The 27699-nt window shown below is 44.4% G+C and overlaps 1 protein-coding gene across 1 annotated transcript in view; it reads left to right on the top strand.

Annotated features, from left to right (window-relative positions):
• The window catches only part of fktn (fukutin), a 45758-nt gene extending 19603 nt beyond the window's left edge, over positions 1-26155 (top strand). The window contains exons 6-10 of the mRNA XM_034191753.1: positions 7584-7716; positions 10346-10475; positions 17947-18080; positions 18244-18368; positions 25905-26155. Coding sequence (XP_034047644.1) covers positions 7584-7716; positions 10346-10475; positions 17947-18080; positions 18244-18368; positions 25905-26118 — 736 coding nt within the window. The 3' untranslated portion in view covers positions 26119-26155. The remainder of the gene's footprint in view (positions 1-7583; positions 7717-10345; positions 10476-17946; positions 18081-18243; positions 18369-25904) is intronic.
• The last annotated feature ends 1544 nt before the right edge of the window (positions 26156-27699 follow it).

The following is a 27699-nucleotide window of genomic DNA, read 5'->3' as shown; positions in this document are numbered from 1 at the left end:
GAGCAGCACAGGTAACGCACAACAACAGTGCTAAAACAAAATAAAAATCCACTAGACAGGCTGTGGAGCAGCACAGGTAACGCACAACAACAGTGCTAAAACAAAATAAAAATCCACTAGACAGGCTGTGGAGCAGCACAGGTAACGCACAACAACAGTGCTAAAACAAAATAAAAATCCACTAGACAGGCTGTGGAGCAGCACAGGTAACGCACGACAACAGTGCTAAAACAAAATAAAAATCCACTAGACAGGCTGTGGAGCAGCAAAGGTAACGCACGACAACAGTGCTAAAACAAAATAAAAATCCACTGGACAGGCTGTGGAGCAGCACAGGTAACGCACAACAACAGTGCTAAAAATAAATAAAATAAAAATAAAAATCCACTGGACAGGCTGTGGAGCAGCACAGGCAACGCACGACAACAGTGCTAAAACAAAATAAAAATCCACTAGACAGGCTGTGGAGCAGCACAGGTAACGCACGACAACAGCACTAAATAAAAATCCACTGGACAGGCTGTGGAGCAGCACAGGTAACGCACGACAACAGCGCCCAAAAAAATAAAATAAAAATCAAAATCCACTGGACAGGCTGTGGAGCAGCACAGGTAACACACGACAACAGTGGTAAAAAATAAAATAAAAATCCACTGGACAGGCTGTGGAGCAGCACAGGTAACGCACGACAACAGTGCTAAAAAATAAAATAAAAATCCACTGGACAGGCTGTGGAGCAGCACAGGTAACGCACGACAACAGTGCTAAAAAAAAAAAAAATAATAAAATAAATAAATAAAATAAAATAAAAATCCACTGGACAGGCTGCGGAGCAGCACAGGTAACACACGACAACAGTGGTAAAAAATAAATAAAAATCCACTAGACAGGCTGTGGAGCAGCACAGGTAACACACGACAACAGTGCCAAAAAAAATAAAATAAAAATCAAAATCCACTGGACAGGCTGTGGAGCAGCACAGGTAACACACGACAACAGTGCCAAAAAAAATAAAATCAAAATCAAAATCCACTGGACAGGCTGTGGAGCAGCACAGGCAACGCACGACAACAGTGCTAAAACAAAATAAAAATCCACTAGACAGGCTGTGGAGCAGCACAGGTAACGCACGACAACAGTGCTAAAATAAAATAAAAATCCACTAGACAGGCTGTGGAGCAGCACAGGTAACGCACAACAACAGTGCTAAAAAATAAAATAAAAATAAAAATCCACTGGACAGGCTGTGGAGCAGCACAGGTAACGCACAACAACAGTGCTAAAAAATAAAAATCCACTGGACAGGCTGTGGAGCAGCACAGGCAACACACGACAACAGTGCTAAAACAAAATAAAAATCCACTAGACAGGCTGTGGAGCAGCACAGGTAACGCACGACAACAGTGCTAAAACAAAATAGAAATCCACTAGACAGGCTGTGGAGCAGCACAGGTAACGCACAACAACAGTGCTAAAACAAAATAAAAATCCACTAGACAGGCTGTGGAGCAGCACAGGTAACGCACGACAACAGTGCTAAAACAAAATAAAAATCCACTAGACAGGCTGTGGAGCAGCACAGGTAACGCACGACAACAGTGCTAAAACAAAATAAAAATCCACTAGACAGGCTGTGGAGCAGCACAGGTAACGCACAACAACAGTGCTAAAACAAAATAAAAATCCACTAGACAGGCTGTGGAGCAGCACAGGTAACGCACAACAACAGTGCTAAAACAAAATAAAAATCCACTGGACAGGCTGTGGAGCAGCACAGGTAACGCACAACAACAGTGCTAAAAAATAAAATAAAATAAAAATAAAAATCCACTGGACAGGCTGTGGAGCAGCACAGGCAACGCACGACAACAGTGCTAAAACAAAATAAAAATCCACTAGACAGGCTGTGGAGCAGCACAGGTAACGCACGACAACAGCGCTAAATAAAAATCCACTGGACAGGCTGTGGAGCAGCACAGGTAACGCACGACAACAGCGCCCAAAAAAATAAAATGAAAATCAAAATCCACTGGACAGGCTGTGGAGCAGCACAGGTAACGCACGACAACAGTGGTAAAAAATAAAATAAAAATCCACTGGACAGGCTGTGGAGCAGCACAGGTAACGCACGACAACAGTGCTAAAAAAAAAAAAAAAATAAATAAATAAATAAATAAATAAATAAATAAAATAAAATAATAAAATAAAAATCCACTGGACAGGCTGCGGAGCAGCACAGGTAACACACGACAACAGTGGTAAAAAATAAAATAAAAATCCACTAGACAGGCTGTGGAGCAGCACAGGTAACACACGACAACAGTGCCAAAAAACAAAACAAAAATCCACTGAACAGGCTGTGGAGCAGCACAGGTAACACACGACAACAGTGGTAAAAAATAAAATAAAAATCCACTGGACAGTCTGTGGAACAGCACAGGTAACGCACGACAACAGTGCTAAAAAATAAAATAAAAATCCACTGGACAGGCTGTGGAGCAGCACAGGTAACACACGACAACAGTGCTAAAAAAATAAAATAAAAATCCACTGGACAGGCTGTGGAGCAGCACAGGTAACGCACGACAACAGTGCTAAAATAAAATAAAAATCCACTAGGCAGGCTGTGGAGCAGCACGACAACAGTGCTAAAAAATAAAATCAAAATCAAAATCCACTGGACAGGCTGTGGAGCAGCACAGGTAACACACGACAACAGTGGTAAAAAATAAAATAAAAATCCACTGGACAGGCTGTGGAACAGCACAGGTAACGCACGACAACAGTCCTAAAAAATAAAATAAAAATCCACTGAACAGGCTGTGGAGCAGCACAGGTAACACACGACAACAGTGCTAAAAATAAAACAAAAATCCACTGAACAGGCTGTGGAGCAGCACAGGTAACACACGACAACAGTGGTAAAAAATAAAATAAAAATCCACTGGACAGGCTGTGGAGCAGCACAGGTAACGCACGACAACAGTGCTAAAAAAAAAAAAAATAAAATAATAAAATAAAAATCCACTGGACAGGCTGTGGAGCAGCACAGGTAACGCACGACAACAGTGCTAAAATAAAATAAAAATCCACTAGGCAGGCTGTGGAGCAGCACGACAACAGTGCTAAAAAATAAAATAAAAATCAAAATCCACTGGACAGGCTGTGGAGCAGCACAGGTAACACACGACAACAGTGGTAAAAAATAAAATAAAAATCCACTGGACAGGCTGTGGAACAGCACAGGTAACGCACGACAACAGTGCTAAAAAATAAAATAAAAATCCACTGAACAGGCTGTGGAGCAGCACAGGTAACACACGACAACAGTGCTAAAAATAAAATAAAAATCCACTGGACAGGCTGTGGAGCAGCACAGGCAACGCACGACAACAGCGCCAAAAAATAAAATAAAAATCCACTGAACAGGCTGTGGAGCAGCACAGGTAACGCACGACAACAGTGCCAATCATGACACTTACCCATTTCCAATTAACTTGTTCACCTGTGGAATGTTCCAAACAAGTGTTCTTTGAGCATTCATCAACTTTCCCAGTCTTTTGTTGCCCCTGTCCCAGCTTTTTTGAAATGTGTTGCAGGCATCCATTTCAAAATGAACAAATATTTGCACAAAAACAAAAAGTTTATCGGTTTGAACATTAAATATCTTGTCTTTGTGGTGTGTTCAATTGAATATAGGTTGAAGAGGATTTGCAAATCATTTTACATTTCACGCAACATCCCAACTTCATTGGAATTGGGGTTGTACCATACCTGGTTCTCAAGACCAGGCACCTAAGTGGCTCTAATGTACTCTTTTCTACTCTCCTATTTTACTCTTCCTTTTTAGATATTTACATATACCTTTATATACTAGCATAGTTCCACCTTAGAATTGGAATATAATATATAAGATATACCTTACTGAATTTTCATGAAAATTAGCTGCCAAACTATACATTGTGGCATTTAAATTAATGGTCAGAACGGTGTCTTAGTGGTTAGAACTGTTGCCTCAGTGAGAAATCCCCAGGTTCTCTTCCTGCCTGGTCCTTTTTATGTAGAGTTTGTATGTTCTCCCTGTGTTCGGTTGGGTTCCCTCTGGCTGCCCCGGGTTTCTTCCACTTCCAAAGACATGCAGGTTAGGTGAATCGGTGACTCTAAAATTAACATTGGTGTGATTGAGAGGGTGTATGTGTTTGTCTGTCTGTATGTGCCAGTCCTGTGATGGACTCGCGAGCTGTCCAGGGTGTACCCACCTCTCACCCTATGAGTGCTGGCATAGGCTCCAGCCTCCTGTGATGCTTACATGTTATAAACAGGAAAGAAAATTAATGAATTCATTTATGTTAGAAAGGGACTCAGAAAATACAACCCCTGGCAAAAATTATGGAATCACCGGCCTCGGAGGATGTTCATTCAGTTGTTTAATTTTGTAGAAAAAAAGGCAGATCACAGACATGACACAAAACTAAAGTCATTTCAAATGGCAACTTTCTGGCTTTAACAAACACTATAAGAAATCAAGAAAAAAAATTGTGGTAGTCAGTAACGGTTACTTTTTTTTTTAGACCAAGCAGAGGGAAAAAAATATGGACTCACTCAATTCTGAGGAATAATTTATGGAATCACCCTGTAAATTTTCATCCCCAAAACTAACACCTGCATCAAATCAGATCTGCTCGTTAGTCTGCATCTAAAAAGGAGTGATCACATCTTGGAGAGCTGTTGCACCAAGTGGACTGACATGAATCATGGCTCCAACACGAGAGATGTCAATTGAAACAAAGGAGAAGATTATCAAACTCTTAAGAGGGTAAATCATCACGCAGTGTTGCAAAAGATGTTGGTTGTTCACAGTCAGCTGTGTCTAAACTCTGGACCAAATACAAACAACATGGGAAGGTTGTTAAAGGCAAACATACTGGTAGACCAAGGAAGACATCAAAGCGTCAAGACAGAAAACTTAAAGCAATATGTCTCAAAAATCGAAAATGCAAAACAAATGAGGAACGAATGGGAAGAAACTGGAGTCAACGTCTGTGACCGAACTGTAAGAAACCGCCTAAAGGAAATGGGATTTACATACAGAAAAGCTAAACGAAAGCCATCATTAACACCTAAACAGAAAAACACAAGGTTACAATGGGCTAAGTAAAAGCAATCGTGGACTGTGGATGACTGGATGAAAGTCATATTCAGTGATGAATCTCGAATCTGCATTGGGCAAGGTGATAATGCTGGAACTTTTGTTTGGGGCTGTTCCAATGAGATTTATAAAGATGACTGCCTGAAGAGAACATGTCAATTTCCACAGTCATTGATGATATGGGGCTGCATGTCAGGTGAAGGCACTGGGGAGATGGCTGTCATTACATCATCAATAGATGCACAAGTTTACGTTGATATTTTGGACACTTTTCTTATCCCATCAATTGAAAGGATGTTTGAGGATGATGAAATCATTTTTCAAGATGATAATGCATCTTGCCATAGAGCAAAAACTGTGAAAACATTCCTTGCAAAAAGACACATAGGGTCAGTGTCATGGCCTGCAAATAGTCCGGATCTTAATCCAATTGAAAATCTTTCGTGGAAGTTGAAGAAAATGGTCCATGACAAGGCTCCAACCTGCAAAGCTGATCTGGCAACAGCAATCAGAGAAAGTTGGAGCCAGATTGATGAAGAGTACTGTTTGTCACTCATTAAGTCCATGCCTCAGAGACATAATTTTTGCCAGGGGTTGTACATACATCTTTCTAGGACAAACAGTCTTCTGTTTACTTGCTGCTAACATTTTCCTTTTTTTTTTTTTTACTTTTTTTTGAGAGGGTTATTTATTTGTTCTCCTCTCTGACATTCTTGGGTCTTGATTTGTGATCTGTGATTTTTCTTACGAATCACTGTTGTTGATAGTGATCTTTGATCTTCGCCTTTGAACCTGATTACCAGCCTTTGACCCTGATTGCCCTGATTGTTGAACTTTGATACTGGCCTTTGAGTTTGATCACTGATCTTTGCTCTTGGGCATTCATCTTTGATCCTGGTCACGCTTCTTGGAACATGCGTTGGTGCCATGTGTCTGTACATCCTCCACATTTCAGAACTGCCTTCTGTCCTGAAAAGCAGGTAGCTCAGTGGATAAGGAGCTTACCTGCCAATATGTAGACCTAGGTTTGACTCCCCTTCGTGCTATCTGTCTGTGTCTTTGGAGAAGCCACTTAAACTACATTTGTCTCAGTCCACCCAGCAGTAAATGGGTACCTGCCTTAGCTGGGGAAGTAACCTGCATTGGACATGTTTCCCATCCCAGGGGATAGGGTTCGGGAGGGTCACAGACTTTCATCCACTTCACGCTACAAAATCAAAGCATATGCACGAACAGGCCTCAGGGCCTATACTGGGCCTACTTCTACTTCATGTCTCTGATGGCAACTAACCAGGCAGACAACCAGTCCATCCCAACCTCTCCAAATTAAATATGTGTCTCCTGTAGCCAGGTGAAATATGATTGTGTCCTTAGCCTTCTTCATCTGCTTGGGTCCTCAACACTGAGGCACCTGTGTGCTGGATCATGTCCAGAGAAACACACCATGATGTGGACAAAATATCAAAGCTGATGTTCCCACATAGTGTCAGTGACTCTCCTCATCTGAGTCTCACAAGGTAACCGTTCATGTGACGTACATAGTCATTTCAGTGGTACTCAAGGATTCTCCAAAGAGACCTGCTTCCAAAGACATCCAGTTGTCACCTTACGTCACTGGTTAGAGTCCAAGTTTGACAACTGTACAGTAAGACAGGAAGCACCAGGATGCTAAAGACTTGGACCTTTGTTCTCCTGCAAAGATGTCAGCATTACCAAACGCCTTTGACCTCATGACTCCATAAGATCTTCCCATGTGTCTCTGAAACTCAAAGGCACATGACCCAGCGACATGAACATCACTGCTGAGATCAGTGAATGCCTCTACAAGTTCAACAATTTCACCACATATGGATACACTTCTGATGGAAAAGTCCAGAAAGTAATTGAAATCATGGGTGCTCTGATTCCTTACTTAGTTTCACAAGTGCCACAATCCATTGATAACAAAAAGATCACATCATCCTCTGCAAAGTCAGCCTCTCTGGTAAAGCCACATAAGCTTCTGGTTTCCACAATCTGGCCCAACACCCAGTCCGTTCAAACATAATCAGTGTAGGAGCCGGAACACATTCCTGAGGAGCACCACTGGGAATTCACTGGGAAGAAGTCACAAGCAGTGCCCCTGCAACATGCAGCAATTGCATATGTAGTAACTGTACTCAAGTGCTGGCATTCTAAACAGTCTTATATTCATCTTTTGCCCTCAAACTAAATATTGTCTTGTTGGTCGTGTTCCAATGCTTTCAAAGGACTCTGAATGTCCTTTTAACTCTTTGTGTAACTTATTTCTGAAAGGTACTGAAATTGCATGAATAAAGTTGCTTTTCTCTTTGTCATTGTGTGGCGATTTTAGGTTTAATTTTTAGTGTAACTGTTACAATGATGGTGTTTCTATTATAATACCTATATATATATTTGTGTCCTGACCTCACAGACCAGAACTGGTGCTGACCATAGTGGATGGTCTTGATGTTCAAATCCCACGCAATGTTTCCCGATTTCTGGTGGCGCAGCAGCATTCTCGTTTCCTGGACTGTAACTATCGTGATGCTCGCAACTTCCTGCAGGTTAGATTTTTTTTTTTCTTTTCACACACATACACGCACACATGTATATATGTACGTACCGTGTATCCGGAAAGTATTCACAGCACTATTCCAAAATGGATGAAATTAATTTTTCCCCTCAAAAGCCTACACATAATATGACAGTGTGGGGAATTTTTTTTTTAGATTTTTGTAAATTTATTTAAAACAATAAAATGTAAGAAACCACATGTACATAAGTATTCACAGTCTTTCTCATGAAGCTCAAAATTGAGCTCAGGTGCATCTTGTGTCCACTACCTTGAGATGTTTTTTTTTTTTTTTTTTTTTTTACAGCTTAATCGGAGTCCACCTGGGGTAAATTCAGTTGATTGCACATGATTTGGAAAGACACACACCTGTCTACATATAAGGTCCCACAGTTGACTGTGCATGTCAGAGCATAAACTAAGCATGAATTCAAAGGAATTGTTTGTAGACCTCAGAGACAATCCAGTCTCGGGGCACAAATCTGTTGAAGGGTACAGAAATCTTTCTGCTGCTTTGCAATGTGCAATGAGCACATGGCCTCCACCATCCATAAATAGAAAATGTTCAGATCCACCAGGACTCTTCCTAGACCTGGCCAGTCCTCTAAACTCAGCAAGAGAAGGGAGAAGGGCCTTAGTCAGGGAGTGTCCGAGAACCTGATGGTCACTCTATCAGAGCTCCAGCATTCTTCTGTGGAAAGAGCAGAACCTTCCAGAAGGACAACCATACAGCAATCCACCAATCAGACCATTTCTTTACTAAGGAGTGGCCAGACAGAAGCCACTCCTTAATAAACAGCACATGACAGCCCACCTTGAGTTTGCCAAAAGGAACCTGAAAGACTCTGACGATGACATACAAAATTCCCTGGTCTGATGAGACGTAGATTGAACTCTTGGGCATGAATGCCAGGTGTCATGTTTGGAGGAAACCAGGCACCATCCCTACAGTTAAGCATGGTGGTGGCAGCATCATGCTGTAGGGATGTTTTTCAGCGGCAGGAACTGCGAGACTAGTCAGGATTGAGGGAAAGATGAATGCAGCAATGTACAGAGGTGTCCTGGATAAAATCCTGCTCCAGAGCGCTCTTGACCTCAGACTGGGGCGACGGTTCATCCTTTAGCAGGACAGTGACCCTAAGCACACAGCCAAAATATCAAAGGAGTGGCTTCAGCACAACTCTGAATGTCCTTGAGTGGCCCAGCCAGAGCCTAGACCTGAATCTGACTGAACATCTCTATAGAGATCTGAAAATGGCTGTGCACCGACGCTCCCCACCCAACCTAATGGAGTTTGAGAGGTGCTGCAAAGAGGAATGAGCAAACTGCCCAAAGATAGGTGCATCATATTCAAGAAGATTTGAGGCTGTAATTGCTGCCAAAGTTGCATCAACAAAGTATTCCCTGCTTTAACATTTCCCATAATCCCCTTGGCGGCCCCCTGCACTTCCTAGAATGCGCCGCGGCACCAGCAAAGTTCCAGCAATTCAAAGCCATGTAAACAGTGGCTAACAAGGATGTGGATAGCATTGATTTAGCGAGTTCAAGAACGATTATGATGATGGCACATTCTCCCAAGTTGAGAGGGGTATCAATAAGAGGTGTAGCACCTGTGATGAACTTTTACTGTACCCCGATGTTGTCTTGTTGTCCATACTTTGCAAGGTGTGTTTATATTGTGCTCTAAACCAGAACTTTGCTGAAACCAACATCTTGTTTAAGTCATGGACAGCGCAAGACTCACAACTGCGAAACAGCGAATTCAGCAAAGGCTGTGAATACTTGTGTACATATGATTTCTTAGTTTTTTATTTTTATTTTTAATAAATTAGCAAAATTTAAAAAAAAAATCATGTTGTTATTATGGGGTGTTGTGAGTAGAATTTTGAGGGGAAAAAAATGAACTTATTCCATTCTGGAATAAGGCTGTAACTAAAAATGTGGAAAAAGTGAAGCGCTGTGAATACTTTCCAGTTGCACCGTATATGTGTGTGTGTGTGTATATATGTATGTGTGTACACACACTATGTATATATATATATATATATATATATATATATGTATATATATATTAGTGTGTGTGTGTGTGTGTACAATGTATTGTCGTTATGGAAAACTGGGGCATAGAGAGTTGGTTTTTTTTTTGTTTGTTTTTTATTTGTTTTGTTTTTTTTATTACTGGCTAAAGTGAATGATTCTGAGAACTGTCGTCAAACTTCCACACACACAAATGTAAAAGCATATACAACTGAAAGAAACACCAAAACGACTTTCATGATTTTTACATTCATGAATTAAAGATCATTTCAGTCTTCCTATTCTTTCCGTTTCTTTTACCAGTCTGTAGGTGGAAAATAAAAATTTTAACCTATTTATTGGGCATTAATGATTGTTCTCAGCATGAACGATCACACAGAGTATCTCGTGATGGGGGGAAGTTTATTTCATTGCTTTTGTGTTAAAATATGGAAGGTTTTCACGTTCAGTACAGGGGCATTTTGACATGCAGATAGGAGCAATAAGAGTCTGATCCACTGACCAAATGGACCATTTGAGCTCCAGACGACCCAAATGTTTCACACATCTTTCTATCTTATTCTCTCCATTTTTCATCAATGCAGCTCTACCCTGATGACTCGTCTCCGGCGATGCTGGATTTTCGGCGGAAAGCAAAGTCACTTCTGCATTTGACGGCTCAAACTCTTGCTCAGGTCAACGTTCCATTCTGGCTCAGCAGTGGCACCTGCCTGGGTAACATGCTAACTTTACACCATAGTGACAATAATTCAATGTTGGACTTAACAGTAATGGAGCCGAAATATCAGGAAGACACAAAGAAAAGATAAACGTAAAGCCAACATTTCAATGAGACAAAATGTAGTTGCCCAACTTCATGGCAGTTGCTGTGATGTTTGGGGAATCAGTGGATACTCTGATTGCAGCACTTGAGAAGCGGAGTGAAGAATTGAAGTGTCTAGGGCCTCGTCCACACAGAAATGGGTTTTGGCGTCTGTATCATATTGCCAATTTGTCCACATGAACCCTGTGTCTTCGGTGGCCAATAAATCTGAAAATGCTGGATTTGTGTTTTTGTGTGGGCAAGCCATACGTAATTTTTCTGAAATGATTATGCCATAGCACCAGTATCCTCCGTCGCTCATAATTTATGACATGGTGTTGTTTTTAAGAAAGTAATTTAACTTTTTTTTTTTTTTTGTCTTGTGGATCCTTAATGGGATTTATTTTCATTGCGAGCATAATGCTGAAGAGATTAAGGATGAATGTGGTGAACGCTGGGACCACTGAGACTAAAAAAAAAAAAATAATTGCAGAAAATACTTCCAGCTTTTAAAATGTTTTTTTTTTCTTGTTGTTGGAGGCAGGACAAAGTGCCAGCATCATTCAGCTCAGGCTAGGACACACACCTGGAGCAGACAAACATCGAGCGACTTCTTGAAAAAGGCTGCATGTATTCACACGTTTCCACAATAAGGGATTAAAGTATTGCTAGACTGTCTTCCAAAACAACCCTGTCTCATAGATAGCAGTTTTTGTCAGGCTGTGATGATGAATCTGATTGAAAGGACTCAAGTCATATTAAAGGACTTTATGTTCACTCAGTGTGCTTTGTAAAGTTCTCACTTCTGCTGCTACGTTTATTAGCTCCTTACACCAGTTATGCGCATGCTCCATGTCTTCTTCTTCATTTTTTTTGTGTAAGCATTGCAGTGCCACATACAGGCTTGGCATATGTACTACAGCATTTTCAGCAGCTTTGTGTGGACAGAGATATCTCTGGAAATGGACAGTGCCATGTTTACATGACACTTTTTGAAAATGACAAACTCATTGTTTAGGGAAAGTTCTGTTTCCATGTGGACAAGGCCTAGGGTTGTGTTTCTCCTGCATCAAAATTAAGATCCAGACTTTGAATGAGAGGTTCACTTATCCCAGCAGACTCTGTGTTGTGAAAGTGTAGGAACACGGACCCACAACAGGGGCGCAAATGAACGGACAATGGAGGAAGTCAAATAACAACACTTTACTGTTGTGAAGAAGCACAACCAACACGGCGAATTACAATTATAGACGCGTAGTCAATTCACAAAAAATGTGTCACGTGGGCAGGCTCGAAGATAAGAGACGTCCGTCCAAAGCAGAACCGGAACCACACGATTTCCTCCGCCACCGAACCCCGGGAATACTGGAGCCGCCAAGTCCCGAACACCCAGGTGGCCATTGCCTCCGCTTGTCGGATCTGGTACTGCTGGCGAGGAACAAAAACAGTTAGATGTGGGTGCGTGTGCACCCAGCAACACGTATGGTGGGAAAACCACCTCCACCTCTCGTCGAAAAAAGAAACAGAATATATGCTGTCCAACTCACACAAGCAACAGATATTCCTATCAAAAACACAGTCAGCTGAGAAATTACCTCCTTGGTAGAGCGATATCTCGGCAAAGAGGTGGAGATGTCGTCCTGCTGATATAACACTGCTGATCAGATGATTGGTGACAGCTGTTGTAGGTGATAAGTGACAGCTGTCACCCCGGCTGCTCCTTTGAGGCGGCAGTGCCCTCTGGTGCCTGGAGCCCGCACTCCAGACAGGGCGCCCTCTGCTGGTGGTGGGCCAGCAGTACCTCCTCTTCAGCGGCCCACACAACAGGACCCCCCCCCTCAACGGGCGCCTCCTGGCGCCCGACCAGGCTTGTCCGGGTGGCGGCGGTAGAAATCGGCCAGGAGGGCCGGGTCCAGGATGAAGCTCCTCTTCACCCAGGAGCGTTCTTCGGGTCCGTACCCCTCCCAGTCCACCAAATACTGGAAGCCCCGGCCCATCCTACGGACATCCAAGAGCCGGCGCACAGTCCAAGCCGGCTCGCCATCGATGATCCGGGCAGGAGGCGGTGCCGGACCCGGAGCACAGAGGGATGAGGTGTGATGCGGCTTTATCCGGGACACATGGAAAACAGGATGGATCCGCAGTGAGGCCGGAAGCTGAAGCCTCACTGCGGCTGGACTGATGACCTTAAGGATTTTGAAGGGGCCGATGTAACGGTCCTGTAGTTTGGGGGAGTCCACTTTGAGGGGAATGTCCTTTGTGGACAACCACTCCTCCTGCCCTGGCCGATACGCAGGGGCCGGGATCTGCCGACGGTCTGCATGGGCTTTTGCGCTCGTCCGGGCCTTTAGCAAAGCAGAACGGGCGGCGCGCCACAACCGACGGCACTTCCGCAGGTGGGCCTGGACTGAGGGCACACCGACCTCTCCCTCAACCACCGGAAACAACGGGGGCTGATACCCCAGACACCTCAAAAGGGGAGAGGCCGGTGGCTGAAGACACCTGGCTGTTATGGGCATACTCGATCCAGGCCAAATGGGTACTCCAGGCCGCTGGGTGCGCGGCCGTCATGCAGCGCAAGGCCTGTTCCACCTCCTGATTTACCCGTTCTGCTTGCCCGTTGGTCTGAGGATGATACCCGGACGAGAGACTCACCGTGGCCCTCAGTTCCTGGCAGAAGCTCCTCCAGACTTGCGAGGAGAACTGGGGACCGCGATCGGAGACGATGTCTGTTGGAATCCCATGCAGCCGGACGACGTGGTGGACCAGGAGGTCCGCTGTCTCCTGGGCAGTCGGGAGCTTCGGGAGGGCCACGAAGTGGGCCGCCTTGGAGAATCGGTCCACTATCGTGAGGATGGTGGTGTTGCCCTGGGACGGTGGGAGGCCCGTGACAAAATTCAGGCCGATGTGGGACCAGGGGCGATGAGGTACGGGTAGCGGCTGGAGCAGTCCCGAAGCCCTGCGATGATCCGCCTTGCCCCTGGCGCAGGTGGTGCAGGCCTGGATATAATCCCGGACATCGGCCTCTAGGGACGCCCACCAGAAGCGCTGCCGGACAACTGCCACGGTTCTTCGCACCCCTGGATGACAGGAGAGCTTGGAGCCGTGACAGAAGTCCAGGACTGCAGCCCTTGCCTCTGGTGGGACGTAGAGTCTGTTCTTCGGCCCAGTTCCGGGGTCCGGGCTTCGTGCCAGGGCCTCCCGGACGGTTCTCTCTACGTCCCAGGTGAGGGTGGCCACAATAGTGGACTCCGGGATGATGGGTTCTGGTGGATCCGACAACTCCGCTTTGACTTCATCTTCATGTACCCGGGACAAGGCATCCGATCTTTGGTTTTTGGTCCCGGGACGGTAGGTGATCCGGAAGTCAAAACGGCCGAAGAACAGTGACCAGCGGGCTTGCCTGGGGTTCAGCCGCTTGGCGGTCCTGATATACTCCAGGTTCCGGTGGTCAGTGAAAACCGTGAATGGCACGGACGTTCCCTCCAACAGATGTCTCCACTCTTCAAGAGCCTCTTTCACCGCAAGGAGTTCTCGATTGCCGACGTCATAGTTCCGTTCGGCCGGGGTCAACCTGCGGGAAAAATAGGCACACGGGTGAAGGACCTTATCGGTCTTCCCGCTCTGGCAAAGCACGGCTCCTATCCCTGAGTCCGAGGCGTCCACTTCAACCACTAACTGGCGACTAGGATCGGCCTGCACCAGAACGGGTGCAGACGAGAAGCGCCGTTTCAACTCCTTGAACGCGGCATCGCAACGATCCGACCAGGTGAAGGGGACTTTTGGTGAGGTCAGGGCTGTCAGGGGGCTAACTACCTGACTGTAGCCCTTAATGAACCTCCTGTAGAAATTAGCAAAGCCGAGGAACTGTTGCAGCTTCCTACGGCTGGTGGGTTGGGGCCAGTCTCTCACCGCCGCGACCTTGGCCGGATCAGGAGCGACGGAGTTAGGGGAGATGATAAACCCCAGGAAGGACAAAGAAGTGCGGTGGAACTCGCACTTCTCGCCCTTCACAAACAGCCGGTTCTCCAACAACCGCTGCAGGACCTGACGTACATGCCGGACATGAGTCTCAGGATCCGGAGAAAAGATGAGTATATCGTCCAGATATACGAAGACGAATCGGTGCAGGAAATCCCGCAAGACATCATTAACCAATGCTTGGAACGTCGCGGGGGCGTTTGTAAGACCGAACGGCATGACCAGGTACTCAAAATGACCTAAGGGGGTATTAAATGCCGTCTTCCACTCATCTCCCTTCCGGATCCGAACCAGGTGATACGCATTTCTAAGATCCAGCTTAGTGAACATTTGGGCTCCATGCAGGGGCGTGAACACTGAATCCAACAAGGGCAATGGGTATCGGTTACGAACCGTGATTTCGTTCAGCCCCCTGTAATCAATGCATGGACGTAGTCCGCCATCCTTTTTCCCCACAAAAAAGAAACCTGCACCCATCGGGGAGGTGGAATTCCGGATCAACCCGGCAGCTAGAGAGTCCCGGATGTAGGTCTCCATTGATTCGCGCTCAGGTCGTGAGAGGTTGTACAGCCTGCTGGACGGGAACCCAACGCCTGGAACCAAATCAATGTCACAATCGTACGGGCGGTGCGGGGGAAGGGTGAGCGCCAGATCCTTGCTGAACACGTCCACAAGGTCGTGGTACTCCACCGGCACTGTCCCGAGATTGGGCGGGACTCTGCCCTCCTCCTTAGCCTGGGAACCGGGAGGAACCGAGGAACCTAAACATACCCGATGGCAGGTCTCGCTCCACTGAACCACTACCCCAGACGGCCAGTCGATCTGGGGATTGTGTTTTAACATCCAGGGGAACCCTAGAATCACGCAGGAGGTGGCAGGAGTCACAAAAAACTTGATCTCCTCCCGGTGGTTCCCTGACACCACCAGAGTTACTGGAGGTGTCTTATGTGTGATTAAAGGGAGTAGGGAGCCATCTAGTGCCCGTACTTGCACAGGTGAAGTAAGTGCCACCAGAGGGAGCCCTGCCTCCCTGGCCCATTTGCTGTCTAGCAAATTCCCTTCAGAGCCCGTGTCCACCAGTGCTGGGGCCTGAAGGGTTAAATCCTCATAAAGGATTGTAACCGGGAGTCGTGTGGCAATATGGGTGTGTCCCACGTGAATGTCTTGGCCCACCCCTAGCCCAGTTTCTAGGGGCGGACGTTGGTGTTTAACCGCTCGGGGCAGTCCCTCACTTGATGCTCTATCGAGCCACAAACAAAGCACGCTCCGCGGACCAGCCTCCTCTGTCTATCCGGTGGTCTAAATGTGGCCCTGCTCGTGTCCATAGCTTCATCAGCAGGGGGAGCTGTAGCCACATGGAGCGTAGAGGTCGTGGAGCGTGGGGAGGGCGTAGCTCGGTTGGAACCAGAAGGGAGAGGGACGGCGCGTGCCCGGCTACGCTCTTCGTCTCGTTCCCGACGGCGTTCTTCTAACCGATTGTCTAATCGTATAACCAGATCAATAAGCCCGTCCAAATCCCGCGGTTCTTCCTTAGCCACCAGGTGCTCCTTCAGGACCAACGACAGTCCGTTTACGAAGGCGGCACGGAGGGCAGTGCTATTCCAGCCGGACCTCGCCGCCGCGATGCGGAAGTCGACTGCATAAGCAGCTGCGCTCCGGCGCCCCTGTCTCATTGACAGCAGCACGGCTGAAGCGGTCTCTCCTCTATTTGGGTGATCGAACACTGTTCTGAACTCCCTCACAAACCCATCATATGTCTGAAGGAGCCGTGAATTTTGCTCCCAGAGTGCTGTAGCCCAAGCGCGTGCCTCACCGCGAAGCAGAGTTATAACATAAGTTATCTTGCTAGCATTAGTCGCGTACATGACGGGACGTTGTGCGAAGACGAGCGAACACTGCATAAGAAAGTCCACGCACGTCTCCACACAACCCCCGTACGGCTCTGGAGGGCTTATGTATGCTTCAGGGGAAGGTGGGAGGGGTCGTTGAACGACCTGTGGAATGTCAACGTTGCGCACAGGATCGACAGGAGGGAGAGCCGCAGCAGCGCCCTGAGGGCGCGCTTCCACCTGAGCGGCGAGAGCCTCCACCCTGCGGTTAAGGAGGACGTTCTGCTCGGTCATTAGATCCAACCGAGCCGTAAAGGCGGTGAGGATTCGCTGCAACTCACCGATCATTCCTCCTGCAGACGCCTGTGCGCCCTGTTCTTCCATTGGCCGTTCAACAGCCGGTTGACGCCCCTCGGGGTCCATGATGTTGGCCGAGATATCCTGTTGGGAAAGTGTAGGAACACGGACCCACAACAGGGGCGCAAATGAACGGACAATGGAGGAAGTCAAATAACAACACTTTACTGTTGTGAAGAAGCACAACCAACACGGCGAATTACAATTATAGACACGTAGTCAATTCACAAAAAATGTGTCACGTGGGCAGGCTCGAAGATAAGAGATGTCTGTCCAAAGCAGAACCGGAACCACACGATTTCCTCCGCCACCGAACCCCGGGAATACTGGAGTCGCCAAGTCCCGAACACCCAGGTGGCCACTGCCTCCGCTTGTCGGATCTGGTACTGCTGGCGAGGAACAAAAACAGTTAGATGTGGGTGCGTGTGCACCCAGCAACACGTATGGTGGGAAAACCACCTCCACCTCTCGTCTAAAAAAGAAACAGAATATATGCTGTCCAACTCACACAAGCAACAGATATTCCTATCAAAAACACAGTCAGCTGAGAAATTACCTCCTTGGTAGAGCGATATCTCGGCAAAGAGGTGGAGATGTCGTCCTGCTGATATACCACTGCTGATCAGATGATTGGTGACAGCTGTTGTAGGTGATAAGTGACAGCTGTCAACCCGGCTGCTCCTGTGAGGCGGCAGCGCCCTCTGGTGCCTGGAGCCCGCACTCCAGACAGGGCGCCCTCTGGTGGTGGTGGGCCAGCAGTACCTCCTCTTCAGCGGCCCACACAACACTCTGGTTGCCAATATATTCGCAGGAGAACAAAGGTCTAGGTCCACATTTTTCCACTTGTCGTGCTTCCTTTGTTTTCAGATTTGGACTCTAACCAGTGACCTAAGACAACCACTGGATCTTTTCTCCTCAGAGGATCCTTGGATACCCCTGGAATGACTTTGTCACTCAGATGAGAATTATAACTTGGAACATCACAATGGATAACAAACAAATCTGGGTTTTTAATCGTTGATTGTCTGAAGGGGATTTTCTTTTGTTTAGGTTATTTGGAGATGAGGTTGTTGTGATGTTGTTGCATCAGTTCCTGTTCTCAGAACAGTCGTGCAGCCATCTTTATGCCAGCCACTCTGTGTGAATGGCTGAATGTGATCTATCGTTGTCAAGCGTCCATTAATATATATGTGTGTGTGTGTGTGTGTGTGTGCAGGCTGGTTCAGACAGTGCAGCATTATTTCATACAGTCAGGATGTTGACATCGGTATTTTCATTACGGACTTCAGACCCAGCATCATCACAGCGCTGCAGCAAGCTGGTCTGTCGCTTAAACACAAGTTTGGAAAGGTGGGTGGAATTTTTATTGCTGGGGGTGGTTTTGTTAATGGGTGTAAAGAAAAAAAATCCCTGTCCATCAATTTTAATTTGTTCTGATTTTACAGTGCACAAGTTTGTTCAGCTTCATTTTCAAAGTTACTGTTTAATTTCTTTTTGATCATTTGAACTGCAGGTGGAAGACAGTCTGGAACTTTCTTTTCTGAGTGATGACATCAAACTAGACATTTTCTTTTTCTATGAGGATGGAGACATCGTATGGAATGGAGGGACACAGGCTAAGAGCGGAAAAAAATTTAAGTAAGTCAGATGTTATATGTGCATGTCTGTTATAACTGTGTTATTATTAAAGTCACCACCTACATGTCAATATGTCAGCTTATGCAGTACAGTGTTGTGAGGTAATACTTGTACAGTTGTACGTAAACGTTTGGGCACCCCTAGTGATTTCCATGAGTTTCCTTTATAAATCATTGGTTGTTTGGATCAGTAATTTCAGTTAAGTATATCATATAGCAGACAAACGCAGTAATATTTGAGAAGTGAAATGAAGTTTGTAGGATTTACAGAAAGTGTGCAATAATTCTTTAAACAAAATTAGGCAGGTGCATAAATTTGGTCACCCCAACAGGAAAAATACATCAATATTTAGTAGATCCCCCTTTTGCAGAAATAACAGCCTCTAAACACTTCCTATAGCTTCCAATGAGAGTCTGTATTCTGATTGAAGGTATTTTGGACCATTCTTCTTTACAAAACATCTCAGGGTTGTTGGTTTCCGGGCATGGACACCACAGATTTTCAATAATATTCAGGTCTGGGGACTGAGATGGCCATTCCAGAATGTTGTACTTGTTCCTCTGCATGAATGCCTTACTAGATTTTGAGCAGTGTTTAGGGTCGTTGTCTTGTTGAAAGATACAGCCCTGGCGCAACTTCAACTTTGTCACAGATTCATGAACATTGTTCTCAAGAATCTGCTGATATTGACTGGAATCCATGTGACCATCAGCTTTAACAAGATTCCCAATACCTGCACTGGCCCCACAGCATGATGGAACCACCTCCAAATTTTATTGTAGGTAAGTGTTTTTCTTGGAATGCTGTGTTCTTTTTCAGCCATGCATACCGCCCCTTGTTATATCCAAATAACTCAGTTTTAGTTTCATCAGTCCACAGCACCTTATTCCAAAATGAAACTGGCTTGTCCAAATGTGCTTTAGCATACCTCAAACAACTCTGTTTGTGGTGTGTATGCAGAAGAGGCTTCCTCTGTATTACAGCATCTCTTTGTGCAAAGTGTGCTGTGTAATTGAATGATGCACAGAGACTGCAGCAAAGTCATGATGTAGGTCTTTAGAGCAGGTCTGTGGGTTGACTATGACTGTTCTCACCATCCTTCGCTTCAGCTTATCTGAGATTTTTCTTGGCCTGCCACTTCGGGCCTTAACTAGTACTGTGCCCATGGTCTTCCATTTCCTCGTTATGGTCCTCACAGTGGAAACTGACAGCTGAAATCTCAGAGGTAGCTTTTTGTATCCTTCTCCTAAACCATGATGTTGAACAATCTTGTTTTCAGGTCATTTGAGAGTTGTTTAGAGGCTCTTATGTTGCCACTCATTAGAAGAGATGCAAAGAGGAGAAACATTTGCAAATGGCCACCTTAAATACCCTTTCTCATGATTGGATTCACCTGTGTAAGGAGGTCAAGGGTCAATGAGCTTACCAACCCAATTTTGTGTTCCAATAATTAGTGCTAAATGTATTCAAATCAATAAAATGACAAGGGTGCCCAAATTTATGCACCTGCCTAATTTTGTTTAAATAATTATTGCACACTTTCTGTAAATACGAGAAACTTCATTTCACTTCTGAAATATTAGTGTGTTCATCTGCTATATGATATATTTAACTGAAATTTCTGATCCAGACAACCAATGATTTATAAAGGAAAATCATGAAAATTATCAGGGGTCCTTAAAACGTTTGCATACAACTGTACCTTTAAAGGACATGTCTCACGTTTTTCAACGTCCCAGTTACCAAGACAACATAAAAGTACTCATGGTTGTAAGTGTGTCTGCACATATGTGATAATAATTAGTGATCTCTGATTGTATTTTATTCCTCTCACTCTGAGTGTTACCAGGTGCATTTCTGGAAAACGTTTCGCTCAGCAATTCTCTGCATTTTTCAATGTGTGACGTCCTTATTAGCAAAACAGAAACATCCCAGTGACTGACAGAGGGAAACAAACCTGCTCCATCCGAAAACTGAGCTTCTGAGCTGCCGTTCGAAAGTGTTGGCTCGGATTTACAGACAGGAGACCGCACACTTCACCCTGAAAATCTTAAGTTTTTCAGAGTGTCATATTTTGGAGTCTAAAGTGGGGTGATGCGCTGTTTGTGTGGATGCTGGTTTACTGAAGCTGTGGACATGGACGTGGGGACATCTCCATGATGACGCTGTTTCTAACAGACTTCCTGACATGGAGATGGATCTGTTACATTGGAAAAGGTCAGAATACATTATTTCCAGGAGTTAATGGACGTTATTTAATGTGCCACGATCATGAGACAGACGAAACTGCAGCCAGCGCACTGTACCAAACCATCATGGTGAAGAAGGATCTGAGCCAGAAGGTGATGCTCTCAATTTACCAGTCAAGCTACACTCCTATCTTTACTTATGGTCATGAGCTTTGGATAATGACCGAAAGAACAAGGTCGCGGATACAAGCAGTGAAAATGAGATTCCCTCTCAAGTGTCTGAGCTTACACTCGGACAGAGTGAGAAGCTTGACTATCCGGGAGGGACTGTGAGTGGAGCTGCTGCTTATTCGGGTTGCATGAAGCCAGCTGAGGTGGCTCGGACATCCGGTGAGGATTTTTATTTTATTTATTTATTTCATTTATATAGCGCCAAATCACAACAAAGTTGCGTCAAGGCACTTCATAGAAATAAGGTCAAACCTTACCAACCCCCAGAGCAAGCACACAAGCGACAGTGGTAAGGAAAAACTCCCTGTTATGATTTGAGGAAGAAACCTCAAGCAGACCAAACTCAAAGGGGTGACCCTCTACTTGGGCCATGCTACCGACACAATTTACAAAATGAATATACAGGAAATTTTGCCGGTGCACAGGATGCGAGGGTTGCAGAAGCAGACACCGCACCCATCTCTGGATGGAGCCGCACCTCAAACAGAGAGGAAACGGAGAGGAGGAGGAACAGAATCAGGCATCAGAAAGACAACAAATACAGTATAATTTGTCAGCATTAAGCAACAAGAAAAACTAAGGTGATCATCGGCCACTAGCCCTAAGCTTCACCAAAAGACCCAGACTTTAGATAAAGTTGAGGCCGCGGCATGCTCCGTTTCCTAATAAAATGAATTTAAAAGGGTAAAAAGCATCGTAACGTACTATGCCAGTATGCTAGCCATATAAAAGGGAAAATGAGCGCGTCTCAAGTCTGGACTTGAATGTCTCCACAGAATCTGACTGTTTTATTGATGCAGGAAGATCATTCCGTAGAACAGGGGCACAATAAGAGAAAGCTCTATGACCCGCAGACTTCTTATTCACCCTAGGGACACAAAGCAGTCCTGCACTCTGAGAACACAGAGCCCGGGCCGGTACGTAGGGTTTAATTAGGTCAGCTAAGTAGGGAGGTGCCAGTCCATGAACAATTTTATAGGCTAGTAGCAGAACCTTAAAATCTGATCTCACTGGGACAGGAAGCCAGTGAAGAGATGCCAAAATGGGTGTAATGTGGTCAAACTTTCTGCTTCCTGTCAAAGGTCTGGCAGCGGCATTTTGGACCAGTTGGAGACCCCTCTGGGCGTCTGCTTTGAAAGGTCTTTCAGGCATGTCCAACTGGGAGAAGGCCCCGAGGAACACCCAGGACACGCTGGAGGAATTTTATCTTTCAGCTGGCTTGAAATCAATCAATCAATCAATCAATTTTTTTTATATAGCGCCAAATCACAACAAACAGTTGCCCCAAGGCGCTTTATATTGTAAGGCAAGGCCATACAATAATTATGTAAAACCCCAACGGTCAAAACGACCCCCTGTGAGCAAGCACTTGGCTACAGTGGGAAGGAAAAACTCCCTTTTAACAGGAAGAAACCTCCAGCAGAACCAGGCTCAGGGAGGGGCAGTCTTCTGCTGGGACTGGTTGGGGCTGAGGGAGAGAACCAGGAAAAAGACATGCTGTGGAGGGGAGCAGAGATCGATCACTAATGATTAAATGCAGAGTGGTGCATACAGAGCAAAAGAAAAAGAAACAGTGCATCATGGGAACCCCCCAGCAGTCTACGTCTATAGCAGCATAACTAAGGGATGGTTCAGGGTCACCTGATCCAGCCCTAACTATAAGCTTTAGCAAAAAGGAAAGTTTTAAGCCTAATCTTAAAAGTAGAGAGGGTGTCTGTCTCCCTGATCTGAATTGGGAGCTGGTTCCACAGGAGAGGAGCCTGAAAGCTGAAGGCTCTGCCTCCCATTCTACTCTTACAAACCCTAGGAACTACAAGTAAGCCTGCAGTCTGAGAGCGAAGCGCTCTATTGGGGTAATATGGTACTACGAGGTCCCTAAGATAAGATGGGACCTGATTATTCAAAACCTTATAAGTAAGAAGAAGAATTTTAAATTCTATTCTAGAATTAACAGGAAGCCAATGAAGAGAGGCCAATATGGGTGAGATATGCTATCTCCTTCTAGTCCCCGTCAGTACTCTAGCTGCAGCATTTTGAATTAACTGAAGGCTTTTTAGGGAACTTTTAGGACAACCTGATAATAATGAATTACAATAGTCCAGCCTAGAGGAAATAAATGCATGAATTAGTTTTTCAGCATCACTCTGAGACAAGACCTTTCTGATTTTAGAGATATTGCGTAAATGCAAAAAAGCAGTCCTACATATTTGTTTAATATGCACTTTGAATGACATATCCTGATCAAAAATGACTCCAAGATTTCTCACAGTATTACTAGAGGTCAGGGTAATGCCATCCAGAGTAAGGATCTGGTTAGACACCATGTTTCTAAGATTTGTGGGGCCAATGCTTCCCCCCCCCCCCTTCATAGGTTTCATTACTATGCTGGGTGAAGAACAGTCATGGTGGATAAGTGGTTAGCACTGTTGTCTCACACCAAGAAGGTCCTGGGATCGCTTCCCACCTGGTCCTTTCTGTGGAGAGTTTGCATGTTCTCCCTGTGTTTGTGTGAGTTCCCTCCGGGTGCTCTGGCTTCCTCCCGCTTCTGAACACATGCAGATTAGGTGAATTGGAAACTTTAAATTAGGCAGTGTTACCACACTTACTTTGAAAAATTACTTTAATCGTTACTATTTTAGTTACAACTCCAATTCAAATGAAGTTGGGACATTGTGTAAAATGTAAATAAACAGAATATGATGATTTGCAAATCCTCTTCAACCTATATTCAATTGAATACGCCACAAAGACAAGATATTTAATGTTCAAACTGATAAATTTTATTGTTTTTGTGCAAATATTTGCTCATTTTGAAATGGATGCCTGCAACACATTTCAGAAAAGCTGGGATGGGCAACAAAATACTGGGAACGTTGATGAATGCTCAAAGAACACCTGTTTGGAATATTCCACAGGTGAACAGGTTAATTGGAAACAGGTGAGTGTTATGATTGGGTATAAAAGAAGCATCTCCAAAAGGCTCAGCTGTTCACATGCAAAGATGGGGTGAGGATCACCACTTTGTGAACAACTGTGTGGAAAAAAAAGTCCAACAGTTTAAGAACAATGTTTTTCAATGTCCAATTGCAAGGAATTTAGGGATTCCGTCATCTACAGTCCATAATATAATCAGAAGATTCAGAGAATCTGCAGAACTTTCTACACGCAAGTGGTAAGGCCGAAAACTAACATTAAATGCCTGTGACCTTCGATCCCTCAGGCGGCACTGCATTAAAAACCGACATCATTGTGTAAAGGATCTTACCGTGTGGGCTCAGGAACACTTCAGAAAACCATCGTCAGTTAACACAGATCGTCGCTACATCTACAAGTGCAAGTTAAAACTCTACTATACAAAGCGAAAGCCATACATCAACAACATCCAGAAATGCTGCCGCCTTCTCTGGGCCCGAGCTCATTTAAAATGGACAGATGCAAAGTGGAAAAGTGTGCTGTGGTCTGATGAGTCCACATTTCAAATTGTTTTTGGAAATCATGAACGTCGTGTCCTCCAGACAAGAGGAAAAAGACTATCCAGATTGTTACCAGCGCAAAGTTCAAAAGCCAGCATCTGTGATGGTATGGGGGTGTGTTAGTCCCCATGGCATGGGCAACTTACACATCTGTGGTGCCACCATCAATGCTGAAAGGTACCAGGTTTTGGAGCAACAGCTACCATCCAAGCAAAGTCTTTTTCAGGGAGCCACATTCTGCACCTGTTACAACAGTGTGGCTTCGTAGTAAAAGAGTCCGTGTACTAGACTGGCCTGCCTGCAGTCCAGACCTGTCGCCCATTGAAAATGCGTGGCTCATTATAAAGCGCAAAATACGACAACGGAGACCCCGGACTGTTGAACAACTGAAGTCATACATCAAGCAAGAATGGGAAAGAATTCCACCTACAAAGCTTCAACTATTAGTGTCCTCAGTTCCCAAACACTTATTGAGTGTTGTTAGAAGGAAAGGTGATGTAACACAGTGGGAAACACACCACTGTCCCAGCTATTTTAAAATGTGCTGCAGGCATCCATTTCAAAATGAGCAAATTTTTGCACAAAAACAATAAATTGTATCAGTGAACATTAAATATCTTGTCTTTGTGGTGTATTCAATTGAATATAGGTTGAAGAGGATTTGCAAATTGTTGTATTCCATTTTTATTTACATTTACACAACGTCCGAGCTTCATTGGAATGGGGGTTGTACTTTATTGGCAGCTTTATGCAGTTACTTTATTAGAAGCTGCCGGCAACGCAATTAAGTAATGTAGCTAGTAATCTAACTGGGTTACTCTTAAGAATCTTAAGAGTAACCCAGTTAGATTACTAGTTACTTTATTACTTACATTCAGCAGCTGCTGACAAGTAACTGTAAAATATAACTGTTTCAAGTAACTAATAAAGTAACTTTTCAAAGTTACTGTGGCAACACTGACTGTGGGTGTGCGTGCAGGTATGAATGTGCTTGTCTGTCTCTCCATGGTCCTGTGACACGCTGGCTTCCTGTCCAGGGTGTACCCTGCCTCATTCCATATGACTGCTGGGACATAATATAATATGTCGCCTAGCCTATGGCAGCAGGAATTTTAGATATGAAGGTCCAGCACTATAGCACACGTGTGGGTCATGAAAGCATGGAATAATCAGAGGTCAGACACTGAAATTTCTTTCTCTCTTGGATGGCCCTTGTAAAATGAAGTGTACAGCAGTTTTTCAGATTAAAAGTCTTTGTTTTGTAATGATGTCAAGATTACTACTCTTGTGTGTGAAAGTCTTGTATAAGTATATGAAAATTGTTGCCGCTTACAGTCATTGTTCATGAGGTCAAAGATTTTGAAAATCTACTTAAGATCCATTAAAATTTTTTCTTCTGATGTGGATGTCAGATCAGCTGTGACTGATTTTCTTTTCAAAATGATTACTTTTGACTATAGTTTTCCATCATGAAGATTTCTTTACTGTTTGACTTTTGTAAATCTCATTTAACATCATTATTTGAAAAGAAATTCTTAATCCTAGGTACTTGGTCTATGTTCCATTTTCTTAATAATATAAAAAACACTTAAATGGATGAAGTGAATATTTCTCAAATGAGTTTGTCCTGTTCATGTTTTCAGGTACGTGTTCCCTCATTTTTCACTCTGCTGGGCGGAACTCCTTGAGCTTAAAGTTCGCATCCCATGTGAAACGCTCGATTATGTGACTGCAAACTATGGTGCCACGTGGAATATCCCACTGCGGATATGGGACTGGAAAACTTCACCAAACAATGTCCAGGACAATGGGGTGTGGCCTCCAGATGAGTGGGCAGAGCTTATTCAAGTGTATTGACTGGTGTTCAAATCAACTCGTAAATAAGATGTTAAGATGCAAATAGTTTTGTTTTTGTTTTTTAAATAAATGTGACTTTTTTATTTATGACAAACTTTTACTGTCAATTACCCTCATGCACAGAATTGTAATTTTCACTTTAGTTTGAGTCTTTCAGGTGAAACATTTTAAATCTGATATTTTCATCACATTTATTTATTTTGCAAGTGTTATATTCATTTTTATCTTTTTATAACTGTCACATTGACTCATCAGATGTTTCAGTGGATGAGATCCTCATCCCAGTGTGCACGTGCACTACTGCAGACATCCTGGGTGAAACTCTGCAGACGGCAGCAGCATGAACTTTATGCAGATTTCCTGATAAACATTTAGTGCAATTACACTGCGATAGTGACATCAACGTGTTAAAATGGGTAATGTGAGAACTCTGCCTGGGTTAGGGTTAGTATTAGCCCCATCCCACTTCACAACTAGGACTGAGTTTGCATCAGACTGACTTCTCCTGTATCCTTAAAATGAAAGTCTGTGTTTCTACAAGTTGCCATAATAGTGACTACCGGATGAATCCTCTGATCAGCATGTTTGCCTCTGTGGGTTGGAAAGCTTGCGGTAATGTGAAAAAAATCAGCTGTGATCTGGTACCTCAACGGTACTGTACTTTTCAATTTTCCTTTTATGTTTACCTGATTTATATAATTAAAGTGTTTGTGCTTCACTTGCGAGTGGTATGTGAAGCCTGTTGTCTTTTAAGAACTAAAACATGCCAAGTAGGAATTTTGGTGTGCAGTCGGCAGTCTGTCGTTTCCTCATTTTTCCTATTTTTATCATCATATGAGTACTGATTGGAGAAATTCAAAGACATACCCACGTTGCACATGGTTACAACAAATAGATCATTAATATCTCTAAGTGGAGCAGATCAGGGGCGTAGCACCAAATTCTGGGCCCTAGGTACCCCCCCCCCCAACACCTACACACTGTTCTTTTTTTTATTAACGCAAACACCAAATTTCTAATGTGTAATCAAACCAGGTCTAAATCATGTATACCTTCGAGTCAGAACCCTTTTTAAAGTTGGGGGAGCATTATTGAATTTGAAAAGAGGTGAGCTTGAAAACTAGATATATTGAGTTGGGGGTCTGGGAGCATGGGAAAGGGGTGAAATTGGGGCTTGAAAAGTATAAATAATAATAATAAACGGCATGATTTCAAGAGGGTCCTCATCGGACGACTTTTAGCCATCATCGCCCGACCCTCATCACACGAGAAGTTTCATGTCAATCAGTCAAAGCATGAAGGAGTTAATCATGACTTGATGTTCCATGGCGAAGGGTCAAAATGGCAGCGCCATAGTAGCCACACCCTTCGACATAGAAAAAAGTTTCTAATAACTTTTGATCAGTACAGTCTCGGATGATCTAAAAGAAATTTGAAGTGCATTGGACAAAATCCTTAGGAGAAGTTCAAATATGTGTAGAAATCACAACAAAATGACATGAAAATTCAAAATGGCCGACTTCCTGTTTGGAGTAGACCAATGGTGCAAGATGTACTTTTGGTGTACTTTTTTGTACATCT

The sequence above is a fragment of the Thalassophryne amazonica genome, chromosome 17, assembly GCF_902500255.1.
Source record: "Thalassophryne amazonica chromosome 17, fThaAma1.1, whole genome shotgun sequence".
Classification (NCBI taxonomy): Eukaryota; Metazoa; Chordata; class Actinopteri; order Batrachoidiformes; family Batrachoididae; genus Thalassophryne; species Thalassophryne amazonica.
The sequence above is the reverse complement of the archived record's forward strand: the minus strand, read 5'-3'. Positions and strand labels throughout refer to the sequence as shown.